At 40.7% G+C, this 19,963-nt stretch overlaps 1 protein-coding gene across 2 annotated transcripts in view; it reads right to left on the bottom strand.

Moving 5' to 3' along the window:
• Nucleotides 1-19,461, bottom strand: part of RYK (receptor like tyrosine kinase) — a 114,055-nt gene extending 94,594 nt beyond the window's left edge. For both annotated transcript variants that reach the window (XM_025291526.3, XM_025291532.3), the window contains exon 1: nucleotides 19,218-19,461. In XM_025291526.3, coding sequence (XP_025147311.2) covers nucleotides 19,218-19,446 — 229 coding nt within the window. In that variant the 5' untranslated portion in view covers nucleotides 19,447-19,461. The remainder of the gene's footprint in view (nucleotides 1-19,217) is intronic.
• Nucleotides 19,462-19,963: the final 502 nt, after the last annotated feature.

Here is a 19,963-nt window from a genome sequence, read left to right as displayed (position 1 = left end):
TCCATGGGATTTCCCAGGTAAGAACACTGAAGTGGGTTGCCGTTTCCTTCTCCAAGGGATCTTCCCAACTCAGGGATCAAACCCACATCTCCTGCATTGGCAGGCAGATTCTTTACCATTGAGCCACCAGCGAAGCCCCAACCAAAAGGTAAAATTTAGAAAAGCATTACAAACTGAAAAAGATCAAAGCTCAGAATTTCACCATTCAACAGTGACAATGGGGCTGAAATGAGAAGAAAATCCTTGAACCACCCAGGCTCACTGTCTGAATGAGGATAACCTGGGAAATCCCAAGATGATAGTTTCAGGGGAATCAGAAGTGCGCCAAGAATTATATTCCCAGAGAAATTCTCATCATGTGCAAAGACAACAGATTCTCAAAAAAATACCAATTATGTATCCTTCTCCATAACAGTCACTCCAAAACATACTGAGAAGTTAATAACACTTTTATTTTTAACATAAGATAATCATTTTATACTGAGAAAAGGTTTATCATGAGTAATAATTCTAGTATAATAACTATGAATATAGCTCTAAATCAAAATGTAGAATCCAAAAAATCCCTAAATATTAGAAATGCAAAAAGAACCCAATGTAATCAATTTTCCCAAAATAACAGAAATATGAGGAGAATCCAATATATGTTTAATCATGTTACAAAACTATCAGCCTATGACTGATCTTAGCATGTAGATGTGTGTATCTCCATCCACAATTAATATGGGGGAGTGGACACATAGACACTTCAAGACCATACTTTTAAAGGAAATTCAATGCTTCCAAAGCAACCATAAGAGATTTAGAAAAAAGTGATCAGCTATAAGGAAAAGCACAATCAGTTTGTAAAGTCCTACAGGCAAGGACACAGAGAGGGAGGGAAAATATAACATTATAGATTCTGATGTACCATCTATCTCAAAGAGTTACCTAGATTCTAAGATTTCAACTGCATAAAGAAAAATGAGAACATGGAAAAATGCTGGAAAGATATTTACCAAAGACTCCCAATGCATAGTTAAATAATGTGTACTTTTCTTCTTTTTTATAGTCCTGTATACTTTCCAAATGGCATGTGTTTTTATTCAGATAACCAGGCAATAGTCAGAAAAATAAAAAGAATTTTAAACAAACTGATTTTAGAAAAAGATGAAATCTTTAAAGACTATCATACATGTATTCCTGAATGTAATCTTTATTCTTTCCTTCCCCATCATGCTCAAAACAATTTTTAAGAAAGAAAAGTAATAGACAATTGAAGACAGAATCTAGATAATCTACTCGTTTCTAATTGCTACTGCTAATCGCTAGTGTTTCAAGTATGACCTAACAATTAAATGCAGTCTCAAAGCAGGGCCAGCAGATGGCAGGGTTTATCATTATCTGGGAGTGGTGCTGTAGGTTCTGCAGAGAAGTGGGCAGTGAAGCATGGTTAGAGAGGCAGTGAAGGAAACCATTTATTCAGTGATGCTTTACTTAGCCAGCTGTGCACAAGCCAGGGAAAGGGCAACTTTAAGAGTCCAGGAAACAGCCTGGTTCCAGTAGAAGGGAGTGACTAACAGCAGGTTGGGGTGCCCTGATCACAGCAAGGATGCTCCAAGGGCTGAGAAAAGGACCAAGTCCAAAGCGGCCATTTCAATGAGTGCCTACTTAGAAAAGCACCAGCAGAGTCACAAGTAACAAGTGAGGGGAAAAAACCATAGTAATGTTAATATTCTCTGGGATAAAGGGAGGGAAGTAATGAAAACAAGTCACTGAGGATCATCTTACAACTCAGTGACTCCAACAACCCTAACGGGTCAAAGGTCCTATAAGTAAATCTCATTAATATAAAAAGAGAAGAGGATGCTGAGTCACTGTCCTAGGGCAAAACAATCAAAAATCAAAGTAACAAATGAAGGATATAATGCATGATAAAAGCTGGTCCCCTAATGAACAACCCAAAAAGGAAATTAAGAAAACAACTCCAATCAATTAAATTAGGAGATGAAAGTTTTATACACTGAAAACTACAAAACTGCTGAAATTAAAGAAGACCTAAATAAATGGAAAGACATCCCATCTTCATGCATTGGAAGACTTATTATTACTATTTTTAAGGTAGCAATACTACCCAAAGGGATATATCAGTGCAATCCCTATCAAAGTTGTAACCGTCCTTTTTGCAGAAAACAGAAAAGCAGATTCTCAAATTAATATGGAAATGCAAGTGGCCTCCAACAGCCAAAAGAGTCTTGAAAAAGAACACAGTTGAGTTACGTTTTCCAACTGCAAAACTTACAACAAAGCCAGAGAAACCAAAACAGTGTGGTAATAACGTCATGACAAGTATCTAGACTGATGGAAGAAAACTGAGAGTCCAGAAATAAGCCTATATATTTCTAGCCAATTGACTTTTTTCCTTAGTTTTTTTTTTTTAATGGATTATAGTTGACTTACAATGCTTTGTTAGTTTCAGGTGTATGACAGTAATTCAGTTATACATTCATTCTTTTTTAGATTCTTTTCTCATATAGATTATCTGAGAATACTGAGTAGAATTCCCCGTGCTATACAGTAGGTCCTTGTTGCTATTCTATCTTTTTGATTAATTTTTACACAGCTTAAGTGCAATAGTTAAAATGTTTAAAGTTTTAAGGTTTTACACAATTGATGCAGGTATAATCAGGCCTTTGATACAAAATACTGTGCAACCAGAGATATCGGTCACTTAGCAGTTATTGCTTCTCCCCAGTCAGCATAAAAGACTTAGCCAATTAATGTAGAATTTAAGGAAACAGTAAAACACTAATTTTAAACAAACTACAAAAATATCTTGCAATGAAATTGGCAATGTTTCTCTATGCAACTTTTAAAAAGGAAAATGTGTTCTGTAGGGTAAATTTAGGTTTCTTGGCACAGTGTTTCAATCATGTATAAACATTGGCTCCCATTAGCTAGTACTGGAACAGAACAAAACCCATAGTTATTTTAACCATCACCAAAAGTGGTACTCAATTCCTCAGGAACTATATGGTAAAGGACATACTATGATGCATGGCAAAGAAACAACAGACAGGAGAGAGTGGGGCACAAGGGCAGACCTGGGAAACCCTGCAAGGCCAAGGCTGTTCATGACCTCAACATCCACCTGCTATCCAAGTAGACATCTAGCCTACTGATTATTGGTAAGTGTGCCAAGACCGCTTAATGGGGAAAGAAGAGCCTCTTTAACAGATGCTGCTGCAACAACTGGATATCCATATGCAAAAAGAATGAAATTACCTCATCCATATATAAAGACTAACTCAAAATAAATCAACAACCTAAATATAACACCTAACCGCTGGATCATGGAAAAAGCAAGAGAGTTCCAGAAAAACATCGATTTCTGCTTTATTGACTATGCCAAAGCCTTTGACTGTGTGGTTCACAATAAACTGTGGAAAATTCTGAAAGAGATGGGAATACCAGACCACCTGACCTGCCTCATGAGAAATTTGTATGCAGGTCAGGAAGCAACAGTTAGAACTGGACATGGAACAACAGACTGGTTCCAAATAGGAAAAGGAGTATGTCAAGGCTGTATATTGTCACCCTGCTTATTTAACTTCTATGCAGAGTACATCATGAGAAACACGGGGCTGGAAGAAGCACAAGCTGGAATCAAGATTGACGGGAGAAATATCAATAACCTCAGATATGCAGACACCACCCTTATGGCAGAAAGTGAAGAGGAACTAAAAAGCCTCTTGATGAAAGTGAAAGTGGAGAGTGAAAAAGTTGGCTTAAAGCTCAACATTCAGAAAACGAAGATCATGGCATCTGGTCCCATCACTTCATGGGAAATAGATGGGTAAACAGTGGAAACAGTGGCAGACTTTATTTTTAGGGGCTCCAAAATCACTGCAGATGGTGATTGCAGCCATGAAATTAAAAGACGCTTACTCCTTGGAAGGAAAGTTATGACCAACCTAGATCGCATATTCAAAAGCAGAGACATTACTTTGCCAACAAAGGTTCGTCTAGTCAAGGCTATGATTTTTCCTGTGGTCATGTATGGATGTGAGAGTTGGACTGTGAAGAAGGCTGAGTGCCGAAGAATTGATGCTTTTGAACTGTGGTGTTGGAGAAGACTCTTGAGAGTCCCTTGGACTGCAAGGAGATCCAACCAGTCCATTCTGAAGGAGATCAGCCATGGGATTTCTTTGGAAGGAATGATGCTAAAGCTGAAACTCCAGTACTTTGGCCACCTCATGCAAAGGGTTGACTCATTGGAAAAGACTCTGATGCTGGGAGGGATTGGGGGCAGGAGGAGAAGGGGACGACAGAGGATGAGATGGTTAGATGGCATCACTGACTCGATGGACGTGAGTCTGAGTGAACTCCAGGAATTGGTGATGGATAGGGAGGCCTGGCGTGCTGCGATTCATGGGGTCGCAAAGAGTCTCGGACACGACTGAGCGACTGAACTGAACTGAACTGAACTGAAAACTATAAAACTCTTAGAAAAAAATATAGGGATAAAATTTTATGACCTTGGATTTAGCAATGGATTCTTAAATATGGCACTAAAAGCAAGAGTAACAGAAGAAAAATAGATAAATTGGACTTCATAAAACCCTCTGTACATCCAAAGCCATTATCAAGGTGAAGACAACCTAGAAAATGGAGTAAAATGTTGCAAATCATATATCTGATAAGGGTCTAGTATCCACAATATATAAAGAACTCTTACAACCCAACAACAAAAAGACAATTTAAAAATGGGTAAGGGGGACTTCCTTGGTAGTCCAGTGGTTGCAAATCCACCTTCTAACCAGAGGACGCTGGGTCGATTCCCAGTCAGAGAATTAAGATCCCACATAGGGTGGAACAGGCTTCCCTGGTGGCTCAGAGGGTAAAGCGTCTGCCTACAATGCAGAAGAACCGGGCTCGATCCCTGGGTCGGGAAGATCCCCTGGAGAAGGAGATGGCACCCCACTCCAGTACTCTTGCCTGGAAAATCCCATAGACTGAGAAGCCTGGTAGGCTACAGTCCATGGGGTCGCAAAGAGTCAGACACGACTGAGCGACTTCAATTCATGGGGTGGGACAACTAAGCCCACACACCACAACTAGAGAGAAGCCTGCATGCCACAACAAAGATCCCTTGCCCCACAACATAGATCCTGTGTGCTGCAACTGAGACTCCATGAAGCCAAATAAATAAATTTTTTTTTTAAATGGGCAGAGGACCTGAATAGACATTTCTCCAAAGAAAACACACAAACAGCCAACAAACATATGAGTATCATTTGTCATGAGGGAAATACAGATTAAAACTACAATGAGGTATCCCTTTACACTCACTAGGATAGCTTTAATTACAAAACAAACAGAAAACTGCAAGCGTTAGCAAGGATATGGAGAAGTTGGAACTTTTGTACACTGTGATGGGGCCACAAAAAGGCTCAGTCACTGTAAAAAAAAAAAAAAAAAAAAGTTTGGTGGCTCTTCAAAAAGTTAAAACAGAATTACCACATGACCCACTCTCAGGTATACACCCAAAATTGAAAACAGATAATCAAGTACTTAACACACACGTTCACAGCAGCACTGTTCACAAAAGTAAAGATGTGGCGACAGCCCAAATGTCCATCAAAATATGAATGAATAAACAAATTTTGGTATAGACACAGAATGGAATACTATTTGGTCATGGAAAGGAATGAAGGACTCATACATGCTACAATGTGAATGAACTCCCAAAACACAGTGCCAAAAAGAAGCCAGAGAGAAAATGCCTCATATTTTATTAGTCCATTTATATGAAATACCCAGCATAGATAAATCCACATAGATAAATGGAACACAAATTGGTGGCTGCAAGAGGCTGAAGAGAGAGGAAGATGGGAAAAGACTGCTTAATGGGTAAGGAGTTTTACTCTGGAGCAATGGGAATGTTTCAAAATTAGACAGGGTTGGTGGTTGCACAATATGACATATAAACTAAATGTCACTGAATTATTTCTTCACTTTACAAAGGTGAATTTTATGTCATGTGAACGTCACCCAATAAATTATTATTTTTAAAAAAGAAAAGAAAAAAAGCCGACCCTTACCCCATAAATGCAAAGGGAGTGTACTAAAACTGTTTTCCAGCGACTGAAAGGATTCTGAGGAAAATTTCACTCACAAGAGGAAATCAGGTTTCAGTTAGGCTGAAGAGAAAAAGCAGCACTATGAAAGAGTCAGAGGAGACCTCAAAACAAAACTTGAGTTCCACAAGGTAAAAATGAACGGGCCAACAGAAAAGAGGACAGAACAGGCCAACAAGCAGATGGAAAGGGGAAAGAGACTGCTGGAAGGCAGACAGGAACAAGGGGGAACCATCATGGACTGAAAAGGTAGCATGCTATTCTTAAAATGTACAGAACTGTTCTCCTCTAAGATGAAGAACATTTCAGTTCTTCAACTATCATAACCAGACTTAAATTTCTCACTGCCAATTCTAGTACACTAGGAATGTTACTCTCTTGTTAGAAAATATGACATTTATTCGTAAGTTATTTTTAGATAACCCAAATTCCAAGCTGAAAAACCAAAGTTATTTCTGCAAAACGCTCAACATCCATCAAGGAAAATTCACTTTCCCCTAAACAATTTTAAGCTCAAGCTTAATTCAAGGCTTATGTTCTACATGACCTGGCCTGTGCAGCTTAAGTTCAAATAACATAACAGTTTAAAAATTATTCTAAATGATTTTAAAAGTTAACTATTGGTTTTCTAAGACCACAACAATGGTCAAACGATTAGTGCCAGTGACCAAACCATCTGTCTTCCCTGCTACCTCGCACACCTCTCAAGCAAGGCTGGAGTGTTAGTGTGCTTGTAGGCACTCAAATGTTAGATGCATGAATGGCTGGCTATTAATAGAAATCAACTACATCAAAGACGAACATGAGGAATCAGTTAAGGCAAAAAGCAAAAGTAATGTAGGAACAGAACTAAAGTGGAGTTTTTGCTAATGAGTAGCTGAGTGACCTCTGGCAATCAATTACTTAACCACCTTCTCCAGGCATCAATTTCCTCAACTATAAAACAAGGGAGTTAAACCAGACAAAGTTAAAGTCCCTCCTCAGCCACAAAATTCTATTATTCTATGATATCATGATGGTTTCAAAAAGTCAGCCAAAACTCTATTATTCTATGATATCATCCATGGTTTCCAAATGTTAGTCAAACTAAAGTTGAAAATTTAGTCAAGATACCCTTCTAGGTTCTGAGGACAGTATGGTATGCGAGCCAGAGGGAAAAAAAGGCTAAATCGTTTACTATGTCTGAAGCCACTAAATAGTCTGTATTTTAATCAATGTTCAAATTAAATAAATACAGAGCTCTTGTTTCAAATTTTCCTAGTTTATGGAAACTAACAAACTGAAATGGATACAATAAAGTAATAATTTGTCCACCAGAAGCTCATAAATCTAGCTATAGTCAAATTATACCTAGAAAATTAGCTGAGGCCTAATATTTAACTACATCATAAGAAGAGAATTTATAAATGTTACACTGTAGGAAAGGGGCATCTTTTCTTCAACTCCTATCTAAGGATAGTAAGTAACAAAAACATAACCCATAATCTCTAGCACTGTAACATAAAATACGAAGCATGCCCTGCCATAGTGCCAGAACGTTCTATCTGGTAAAATGATACTCTGAAAAACAATTTATCATTGACTCCTGCACTATTTAAAGAAGAAAATTATCTTACCAAGCTCATGCATGTATTGCGAGCACAGCTCTACAGTAGAGGTGAAGTAATTCACTCACAGTCTGACATAACCACCTTTCACTCTCTTTCAAGCCAATCCCTAACAGGAGCACACACACTCTTTCAGTCAGCTGTGCAGCCATTAGTAGCTCCGAGTTGGCTGTTACAGCCAGGGAATCAAAGACACAACAGAGAATTCACAAACATTATTCCTCCCTGCAAGCAACTCCAAGTGCAAATTTGGAGTCCTGTCCCAAAGTTACCTGAATTTTTTTTGCCCCAGGCAAGTCACTCAGCTCTCTGCTAAAAGTTAGTTGTATGAGGACAGGGATCTTTATCTGTTTTATTTCACCAAAACATGTCAAGCTTCTAAAATAACGTCTAGTGTAAACTCAGTAATTATTCAATGAGTGATAAATGTTGCTACCGAAGGCAATCAATCAAGCAGGTGATAATCTAAATGACCCCTTTAACATTCTATGATTTGAGTTTTTATCCAAAAACATACAAATCCCCCACCAATAACCAAAATAAATTATTCTGAGGATTATATGGCACTTTCATATACAGCAACTATGTAACAGACATCCTGTTATACACTGAAAAGCATCTCATATATGAGGAAACCAACACTCAGAAACATTAATTACTTGCCTGCCCACATGTAACAGAAGGAGAAGATAGATTTAAAACTCAAATATGCAGATTTCAAATCCAATATTATCCCACACCATATTATCTACTATAAACCCACATTTTTGCACATGTGCATACATGCACACATACACAAACTTTAGAAGTTTTTCTTGAAATTGGACTGAATTATCTTAACAAATAATCTAAGGAGTTAAACAACTTTTGAAAAAACGCAAACAATCAAAAAGATAATCGTCGGACATTTCCACTTCTGGGTGAGACAGAGTAACAGGACCAGATAAACTCTCTTGCCTGAAATAACCAAAACCAGACAAAATACATGAGTTCAGAAAGGCAAAGACAGCTAGAGTATGTAGGACAAATTTCCAGAGAAGAGAGAGCTGCATGGAGAGAGAACTTCCAAGATCTGCAGAGGGCTGCCCCTCCAGCCTTTGGTTGAGTACTGCTCAGAGCATGCATAAAGAAACTACCCAGAACAGAGCAAAAATAAAAGGTTAACAGAGGGTAAGACTTCACAGGTTCTGGAATATCACCTACTCACGTCTGCCAGCCTGGAAACCTCATGAGTCACAGGAGCAAGTACAAAGAAAGGTCTTGACTCAGAAACACTTAGACCTACACTGAGCCCGCTCCTGTCCTATATAACAAGTCTAAATACCTAGACCTGAAAAGATCAAACTGTTTCCAAGTAACTTAACTGAGTACCAGAATAAAACCTAAAAATATTTACAGAAATATAAAAATATCCAGGACCCAACAGGATAAAATTCATAATGCCTGTGTCTATTCATAAACTATCAGGCATGCAAAAAAGCAAAATAGATCAACTGAAACCAACGCAGAACTCGCAGATGTTAGAATCAGCTGACATTAAAACGACTGTAACTGTGCCCCCACAAAAAGTCAAGAACAGACATGGAAGACATGAAAAGACCCAAATCAAATTTCTAGAGATGAAAAAATACACTGGCTAGGGTTAACAGCAGATTAGCATTTCAGAAGATTAGAAATCTGTTTTCCAGCTTTTAATTATTTTGCCAGAATCTCTGTTGAATATTTTATATCCTTCAGCTGTAGTGTGGACCAGCAGTCTGCTGAGAGACAGCTGTGTGCCAAGCCACAAGGTAGCCTTAGTGAAGCAGGGCACTAGAGAATGTGATGGGCACAGTGACCACATGGTTTATACACGGCACAGAGCTATGGAAGCCAAGGCGGGGACATCTCACCCAGGGAGTGGGGTTCAGGGGAGAGAGAGTTGGGAAAATTAGGCGACTTCAAAGGAAGCTATTATAACTAATTTATTTAAACGTCCATTTGCAAGTTGAGTCCAATATCCTTTTGGATAATAACTAAGTGGGCAAAGGGAAATGATCAAAAGAATGAGAACTCCAGTAAGGCACAAGATGGCGAATTAAAAAAAAAAAGTATGATTCATTCACTAACTCATTCACTGAATTTTAACTAAACAGTACCTGACTATGTGCCAGGTACTGTTTCAGGTGCTGGGGATATAGAGTAAAACAGTATAAAAGGGTCGCCTGGTGGGCTGCCGTCTATGGGGTCGCACAGAGTCGGATAGGACTGAAGCGACTTAGCAGCAGCAGCAGCAGCTATTCAAACAGAATTAACTTTCCTACAGAGGGAGATAGAAACAACAAAAGTCAAAGTGTTAGCCTCTCAGTCGTGTCTGAGTCTTTGGGACCCCTTGGGCTGTAGCTCGCAGGCTCCTCTGTCCATGGAATTCTCCAGGCAAGAATATTGGAATGGGTAGTCCCTTCTCTAGAGGATCTTCCTGACCCAGGGATTCAACCCAGGTCTCCGGCACTGCAAGCAGATTCTTCACCATCTGAGCCACCAGAGAATCCCACCTAAAAGCAAACAAAGTGACAGAACCGAGTGGCACTGAGGGTCAGCCCTAGAGAGGCAAAGCTCTCTGAGGAAGGAACACTAAGCTGAGATACAGAAGGCTCCAGCCCCGAAAAGATCTGCGTTAAGTACATAAGGCAGAGCGAGAGTTGACTGCAGACCCTACGGTGAGAAGAGCTTGGCACCAAAGGAACTAAACAGTGGTGTGGTGGGGAGCAGCGACAAGAGAAGAAACAGGTGGCAGGCAAAGAGTCTCCATATAAACATCAATTTATAAAGCAGGAAGACGGAAGCCTAGATATATGATATTTATGAATCACTGTTCACTTCTTAGGTGTGATCTTGGTTATTATAAATTTTTAAGAGTCCTTATCTTTTAGACACACACACCAAAAAATATTTTATGCAATTTTCTGAGTTTGCTTCAAAATAATCCAAGCAGAAGATGGGGGGAAGTGATGACAAGGGAGTGGATTGCGAGTGGAGAGGTACAGACCAAACAAAACTGGCTCTGAGATGATAACTGTTGAAACTGGATAATGGATACATAGAATTTCATTATACTAGTCTGTCTACTCCTGAATGTTTGAAATTCTCCATAATAAATACATTTTTTAAAAGCAAACTTACTTAAAATATAAGTAAAAGTATTAATAAACATAAGTGCCCCCTTCACAGGGGAATTTTCAGGGCTGCAAAATTATTCTGTGTGATACTACAGTGGATGCATTTGTCAAAAGCCATGTAATTACAACAGAATAAGCCTTAATGTCTGCAAACTTTTTACAAATTCAGGGGGCAGGAGGAGTTGATGAAGGTAGTCAAAAAGCACAAACTTGCAGTTATAAGATAAATAAGTACTAGGGGTATAATGTATAACATGATAATTAATACTGCTATATGCTATATATGAATGCTGTTAAGTGAGTAAATCGAAGAATTCTCACCACAAGGAAAAAAACTTTTTTTCTATTTCTTTAATATTGCATCTACATGAGATAATAGTGTTCACTAAACCTACTATGGTAGTTATTTCATGATGTATGTAAGTCAAATCATTATGCTGGCCATGTTAAACTTACACAGTGCTGTATGTCAATTATATCTGAATAAAACTGGAAGAAAAAAAATCACGTAGGAGGTCAGAGAATCTGACCTGATGATATACGGAATGTAACAGATGCTCCCTTCTAGAAGCAGCTTTTAAGGGGTTCAGATGTACCCATAAGCTTTCATCAAGAGGCCCTGCAAAACCCTCAAAGTCTAAGAACCCCCATCAGAGTACACAAAACTTAGTATATGTGGGATCCATACCTTTGTCTAGGGAAAGGCTCTAAGGCTTTCACAAAATACGTTGAGAACCACTGATAATTCTCTTGACAGCAACTTCCTAGCCGAAAAGCACGCTTCCATTGTTTTTAAACCTAATGCCATTTTGGCCTTCCCTGCAAGGACACTACTACATAGTCATTACCACAAATACGTTATCACCAGTGAATTTTACAATTCTGAAAGAAAGTTGTGACAGACACCCAAAAAACAAGAAAGGTGGCAAATTACGTCTAAGTCTCCTTTATAATTTCATCTTGTTAAAATACTGTATTTCATTTAGTCTAAATGCACCGTTATTTCTTGTGCCATTAAGAAAGAAAAAAGGCTGTCAATTACCTGATGACTCACCACTGATTATAAAACAATTCCAATTTCAGAGATGTTCAAATGTGAAAAAGCCGTACATCTGATAATTCATGAGACGTACTGTTCAAAAACCCCATTGGCTGGACCCCATCTCAGATCTCCTAAACAAATTGCTCAGAGCAGGTCTTTGAATCTGTATTTTGTTTAAGCCCCTCAGATGACTCTGGTTAGATAGAGACTATGTAAACTGTTAACTTTCAGAGGCAGCACAGTAGAGAAAGCACACACTTTAGAGTCATACAGCCCCAGACATCTCTGTGACCTCCAGCAAACTGTGTAATTCCCCAGAGTCTCAGCTTTATCTATTAAAAAATGCCAATGCCATCTACTGCCAATGGTTGATAAATAAAAGAAAGTAAGTGAAACTGATGACCTAGAGCAAGACATATTTATAAAAGAACATGTTCATTATTTATGAACAAGATACAACATACTCAAGAATGGGACGTCTGAAATTACTTTTCAAAAATAGTCTGCCACTCAGCACTATTACTTGCTGAACACAATTGAGGATTTTCAGTAAATGGTTTATTATGTAATTCAGCAATACACACATTTGTTTTGGCACATCACATTTTTAGAGGTCCTACATAAATGAAAGTTGTTTAATAACATCTTGATTAGAAAATATTATACTTGGTATACATCAACAATAACACAGGAAAAAACATACTTTTAAGCATAATACAATTTCAGAGTAGGTAATGGCTCTATTTCACGTCAAGTTTTTGTTTTGTTTTAGTATATATAGCTGGCAAGTCTTTTCAGAACACTGGCATAACTGTGTTAAAACCCCAAAAGTAGTCATGTGGAATTTCTCAATTCAGGATGCTCAAAAAAAAAAAAAAAAAAAAAAAACCCACATTTCATTTGTTTCTAAAGTGACCCTTAAAGTCCAAACAGTATTTCAGGCAGCACCTTCAGAACAGACGAGTCACTCAGGATGTGACTCATAGGAGACAGGTTTAGCCATAACTGGACAGTTCTCCCACGTGTGTAGAATGAAGACTGGAAAAAAAAAAATTCAAAACCCACAACTGCACAATGTCTCAGTCTTGCTCTCCCAATGAGAACACATGGATTCAAATTAACACTGTATCAATACCACCAACCCCACCCAAAACATCCAGGCTTCCGAGCATGCTGCAGCGTGCTAACCCACCTCCACCAGCACCACCTCCTCAGAGTCTGAGCAGTGGGAGGACAGGCCCCGCAGCAGCAGAAAGAACACGTTCACTGCTCCCCACCCCAAACACTTGGCTTGAGGTTGAAAAGGAAGAGAGGTGCTGGGAGAAAAATGGCTCATCTCATTTTTCTTTTCCTTCAACCATTATCAATAAGAAAAAGCTGCTCAAATCTGAAACTTTGATTCCTCTCTGCCTCCTCCCTTTTCTTAAGCCCTCTGTTCTCCCCACTAAGACTTCTCCAAACTCCCTGTGAATTCCTCATAAACCCATCCCATACCCTCAACTGCCCTGGCTGATCCCCTAGTGGCTCAGATGGTAAAGAATCTGCCTCCAACATGGGAGACCTGGGTTCAATCCCTAGGTTGGGAAGATCCCCTGGAGGAGGGCATGGCAACCCACTCCAGTATTCTTGCCTGGAGAATCCCCATGGAGAGGAGCCTGGCAGGCTACAGTCCACAGGGTGGCAAAGAGTCAGACACGACTGAGCGACTAAGCACAGCACAACAAGGCTAACTCTCTTCCATTCCCCGATCCATCTTTCCAGTCTGCAAGCCACCCTTTCACTGGGGCTGAAGCTGTCTTCTCTATAACCCTTATGTGTACTCTCCTTTCCTAAATTCAACAGTTTTGCATTACCTATAAAATAAAATTCAAATTCCTAATCTAATTTCAACCTACCTCTCAGCTTTATATTCTGCCACTCCCTGGTTTTACCAAATTTTCTCATCTTAGCCACATTAAATTGTTCCTACTCCTTGATTTCACACATACCTGCTTCCATACACCTATGGCTTTGTACTATTTTTTTTTTTTTTTGCCTAGCATGAAACGCTCCTCTTTTCTGTCTTTCAAGCTCACCTATGGAGATGAGACTCAAATGTCCCCTTTCCTAGAAAAACCTTCCCTAACCCCCCTAAAACCCTCTACCCTTCTACAGTCAAAAGCAATCATTCCCACGATAACTTACATCAATCAGAAGTATAACTCTTATCTTAATGTGAGAGTTGTAGCTACAACTGTTAGTCTCTCCTATGAAATTTTGAGTTCCTTAAGAGAAGGAATTTAGTAACTTTGAATTGCCATTTTCTACCACAGTATGTGGTACTTGGTTGGGCTTCAAAAATTTTTACTGGACTGATTTGAGAAGCAATGATCTCAACTAGTGTTAAACTGATTTTAAATAAGATGTTAACAATGCTTAACTCTTCCAGAGGGTACTTTGTTTTAATGGAGAGGCGGTTATCCAGAGTGAATTCCTAATTGGTGGGAGGCGGAGTCTATTCTCGGAAGTCCCCTAGACTCCTACAGATGCCCTATCGCCAGCATCTCTGCTATCACGACCAGTTCATGCCATACCCCACATCCATCAGCAACTTTTTCCCACACCCTAGCTCTGCCCCAGCCACAATTTTCACCAGCTCTTTAACAGTCAAAGCCCAACCCTAACTGCCATTTACACACAGTGAAGTGATCACTAGCCTTTAACCCCATCTTCCTAGGACTCCTCTAAAATGACAATAATGAAATCACAAAGATATTAAACTACAAACAAAGGGAAAGTAGACAACAACACATCAGATATTTCAACAAACTTTTGCATGATGTGCTCATGTGTGCTTAGTCATGTCCAACTTTTTGTGACCCTATATGCAAGATGGGACACGGCTGAAGGAGTGGTCAGTGCTTCTCAGGACCCCTAGAGGGACTCAGCCCTGGATGCACCAAGGGCCACCAGCCTGAGGCTCTAGCCTGCCAAAGGGGGAGCCACTGATGAGGGGTATTCAAAGCTGTTGGGCCCCCAGGTCTGGCAGTTAACCCAAAGTTTTTCTCTGAAGAAACTGAACCACAAAGACAAGAGAGTTGTAAACAGGAGAAGTCAAAGTCTACAGCCTGAATAACGGCACCCTCCATCTCTCCCCAACCAGATAATCCAAACCCAGGCAGAGGATGTATCGCCAAGCACATCTGAGGCAGCAGAGTGGAGGTGTCTTCTCCACAGACGCTGACCAGTCCTAAAGAAGAGGTGAAGGCGCTGATATATGGGAGGAGGATCCCAATGAAAAGTCCACTCACACCCCACGAGAGGCCAGGAGACCTCTCACACACATACACACAGGCTTGCTCTCCCCTAATCAACTTTTCAGAATCTCACTCTTAATTAATTACAGACACGGGAGGATCAACAGGTATAATTTAAATGAACAGAAAAAGAACTCTGAAATAAACAGGCACATTGAAGGAAGCAGAAGAAATATTTTTAAAATATTAAACATACAGAAAAAATTAAAAACAACATACGCCTGAAAGATAAATGAAGATAATATATCCATAAAATTAGAATAAAATGAAATTGAAACAGAGAACAGAAGGAGTTCTAAAATTTAAAATCATCATTAAAATTTTAAAAATACGAGAGCTTAGAAGACAAAATTGAGAAAATTTCCCCCTCCTTCCACCTCCAAATATGAAGATATAAATAAGAGGCAACATAAGTTAAGGGTATCTGAAGATCAATTACAGGAGATTCAACAACCAAACCAATAGACATTTCGGAAGCAAACAAAAAGTGATGGACAGAAAATTATCAGAAGTAACAGGCATTCTTTAAAACTGAAGGATATGAGTCTCTAGATTGAAAGGCCTAAGACAAGAGGAACCACAGACAGGAGAAGGGGCGACAGAGCAGCTTATAAAATTACAGATTTCTTAAAGACAAAGACCTTAAGCTCAAACAACAAGGAAAAAAAGCATCAGAATGCCTTTGGATTTTTCATCAGAAACCCTTTAAGCCAGGTAACTATGAAAAATGCCACCAAAAGTAGCAAAAATATATGTATTTTTTTCTAATATGTAAATTCTGTCAAATCACCTAAAAGCATGAGGATAGGATAGACATCTCCAGACATACAAGGCCTGAAATAATTTACCTCCCATGCAACTCTTCTCAGGAGGCTACTGAGGATACACTTTAGTAACATGACGCAAACCAAAAAAAAAAAAGGCAGGAGATCCAGGAACAGAGGAAAAGGGTACAGAAGACAGAAAAGAAGGGTACAGAATCTGCAGAGAAAACAAGGCTACCGTTTTCTCCCTCCAAAACAAGGAGGCTCTAAGAGGAAAACAAGTGGAACTGATAGATGATTTGATGTGTTACTTGAAAAAAAAATATCAAAAGGCATTTAATATATTTCTTGGAGTGTATGAGAGAATGTAGCCATAGATACAGAATAGACTTATCAAAAAGTTTAAGTCTCTTATTTGCTCCAGGAAAAACAAAAGCGTTTTGGAAAAGAAAACATAACCATTTATGGGTCACCATTTAACTCAGAAGTGAATTTATATTTATGTGTGTGTGTGTATACATACATGTATACATACAATAATGTATAATAAAAATGTATAATATAAATATATGCACAATAATGTAAATACAGACTGCTGGTTTTACTAAAAATGATGTAACTAAACAGGGGGGTTTGGGCATGAGAAGAGGGCAACTGCTCAGTTATTATACTAGGATATCTACACTGATTTCAAAATATGAAAAGTAAAAAAACAGGGAGGAAAAAAAGAGCTAGCTTGGGAAAGCAGCTTCCACTGGAAAGTAGGGCCTGGAAGATGAAAGGCCAAAAGCAGAAGACTATTGCTTTTTAAGTCTTTTAGCGTTATTGATTTTTTTAAAAATATGTGCATGTATGAACTGCATTAAAAAAAATTATTCTCATGTCAAAAACAATTAGTTCAATTTATGAAGTCACTACCAACTTCACTTATAAGTTTTGCACTTGGCAATGCAAATTCGTTGTCTTAGAAATATTATAGTGATGGTTAGTTTCTCAAATTAGCTTTTAGAAGGCACTTAAAAAACCATAATGATACAAAAACACGACACAAGCAGTCTTAATAAGAGTTCCTATGGGAAACTGCATTCTGAGAACCCAGTACGCCTGGTACACATCAGCCCCACCCACTTGCTCTTTCCCAGCCAGGAGTAGCCAAGGAATACTTTCAAGTTAAAATAGATAAAGGAAGAAGAGGACCTGGATCTGTGCAGGATGGAGAGTCAAGAGACCCACTCTAACAGGTCAACTCTTTCTGTATTAAAGAAAATACTACAGGTCTCCCCTGTCCCAGAGGTGACTGAGGTTTTGATCAGCAAGGAAATTCTCTCTCCCTTCTTCCCAATGGCTCATTCCTGGGCATAAATTGGATGTTTATCAATCAGGTAACAAATACAACATTTCAAGTATTAAATAGCAATTATTCTTTTCCACCACATCATGATCAAACTTCTATTATAAATATCTTCATTTCATTCAATGAAACTTTGTGGTTTATGTCAACACTACGTTTGATTTTTTAAAAAAAGATTATTAAATGTGTAGCCTTGAACAAGTTACTTAGAAGTCTCACTTTCTTCATCTTTAAAATGGGAATAATAATATTCACCTCACTGGGTCACAAGAAAATTAAAGAAAATAACGTGTATAAAACATGGAGGAGCAAGTATATGGCAGGCACTCCATGTCAGCCTCTGGTTGTCCCCTGTCCCTTCCCTCAATCCAGTTCAGTTGCTCAGTCGAGTCCAACTCTTTGGGTCCCCATGACTGCAGCATGCCAAGCTTCCCTGTCCTTCTCCTGGAGATGATTTCTTACATATAAACAAAGCCACAAATTATATACACATTTTTTTAACCAAAAAATCTTTACAAAATCATGCACAATACATAGTATTTTTAAAATGAGTAAATTACTATTTTTAAAATATTATTTTTTAATTAATGTGATGGGTTGACTTATAAACAATATTTTTCCTAAACTTTAGTCTGGTTTCAAGCACTAATCCAATTCGCAATTTTCATTCAGCTAAACTAAATTCCGCTAATTCTGCTAGACTGCAGAGAGGATTTAGAATGGCAGGACATTACAAAAACACAGCATTCTTCTTTGGTTAAAAACTACAAGCCCATAAATGCAACAATGTCTCAACAGTCTGCTTAAAAGCAATTCCACTTTAACACTAAGTCGACTTCAACAGGCTTCAAGAAAGTCTTGACTTTTAAAGAACAGGATAAAATGATAGATAAAAGTAATTTTTCCCATCAAACACTCAGATGTACCACAAATCTGAGATGAAATAAAGACGGGGAAAAAAAAAACAAAAAAAACAAACTGTGGCTCTTTGGCCCATAATACACAAAAGAAAGTGAATGTCTAGGTATCTGCAAGTACCAAAGACTTCCTATCTGGGGCCATTTCTATTAGACCTTCCTCTAAGGGGTTACTTCCAGAATCCACAAAGTCCTATTTTTCAAATTAATTCCCAAATAACAAAACTAATTAGGTAGAACAGAACCACCAGCTGACCCAAAGCCAAGTTCTCCTTTCCTTAGAAGGTATCAACGTAGAAGAGGGGCCCTGAAATACAGGACGAGTCCAAACTCCAACATATCCAAGACAAAAACCAAGGTACTGAAGAAGCTAAAAGGTCTGGTACCTGGAGGTTCATTCACTATTATAAAATACGCTTATCGTCCCTGATCTGGAGACTGCCTGGAACACGTAGCGCCCTTACAACCAATTTCTTTCATTTAAAGAAAATATAAACCTATGATAGCAGCAAAGTATCAGCACAGTAGTGTGGCCTCTACCAGGGCATCAGAATCACTGCAGTTCCTAAATAAAACGTGGATTTCGAGTACCCGAAGTCCAGGGCCCTAGAGCGACACGTATAGAGGAAGGGTCAAAGAAACTTGGAGCGGCGGGGAAGGGTGCCTCTAGGGAATAAGGCGAAAGGCTTTAGAGGCTGTAAGCAGGCTGGAATGGAGTAGCTCGCCGGCGGCCGAGGGGTCCCCGGGTCTTTAGGCGGCTTGGGGAGTAGGCCGGAAGGCTGGCCCGGCGTGGGGGGGCGGGCAGGGACCACACCTCCCGGCCAACACAGCAGGCAAACGCCGGGGCCCGGAGGCGACCCTGGAGCTGGGACCGAGCCGCCCGCGGTCCAGCGCGCGGGACTGGGCCGGAAGCACCCGGGCCCGGGCCGACCTGCCCGCCCTGGCGCAGGCGTCCCCACTCACCGATGAGCCGGCGCACCTCATCCTCGCTCAGGTAGAGGCTCACGCTGGGCCCCGCGGCCGCGGGCGGCAGCGCCGGGGGCCGCGAGGCCGGGGCGGCAGCGGCGCCAGGCGTGGGCAGCAGCGGCAACAGCGCGAGCAGGAGCAGCAGCGGCGGCGGCGGGGCCTTCAGGCCGCGGGTCCCCGGGAGGCGGCCCTGGCCCGGCGGCCCCGGTCCCGCCGTCCCGCGCATGGCCACCGCCGCCGCCGCTGAAGAGAAGCGTGGGCCGCCCGCTGCGCCGCCGCCGCCCACCCCCGGCCCCGAGCCCCTCACAGCCCCGAGCCGGGGGCGGCCGCCCAGCTCATCGCGCCGCCGGCCCGTGGCAGCCGGTCGCCGCTTCAGACCGCCGGAGCGCGCCGCCGCCGCCGCCGCCTCCTCCTCGGCGGCATCGTCCGCTGCGGGGAGCGGGTCGCGGTAGCGCGCGCGCGCGCCGCCGCCGCCCTGCGAGCGCGCACGCACGCACCGCCTCCTCTGTGCGGACCCCGAACCTCGCGAGGAGCCCTTTGCTTTCCTAGAAGCATTGCTGGCCTAGGACTCTCCGGTCACCCTCTAAAGGAGCCAGCCGTCGTCCCACGTTGTCACCAGCCTGATGTTTGCTTGCCTATTGTCTGTAACACACACACACCCGCCCAGGATGGAGGGTCGTGGCAGGCAGGCCCAGGCCGCGCCTGCAGCAGACCGGGCTCCCAAATCCAGGGAATTGCGTGGA

This window comes from Bubalus bubalis, chromosome 1 (genome assembly GCF_019923935.1).
Source record: "Bubalus bubalis isolate 160015118507 breed Murrah chromosome 1, NDDB_SH_1, whole genome shotgun sequence".
NCBI lineage: Eukaryota > Metazoa > Chordata > Mammalia > Artiodactyla > Bovidae > Bubalus > Bubalus bubalis.
The sequence above is the reverse complement of the archived record's forward strand: the minus strand, read 5'-3'. Positions and strand labels throughout refer to the sequence as shown.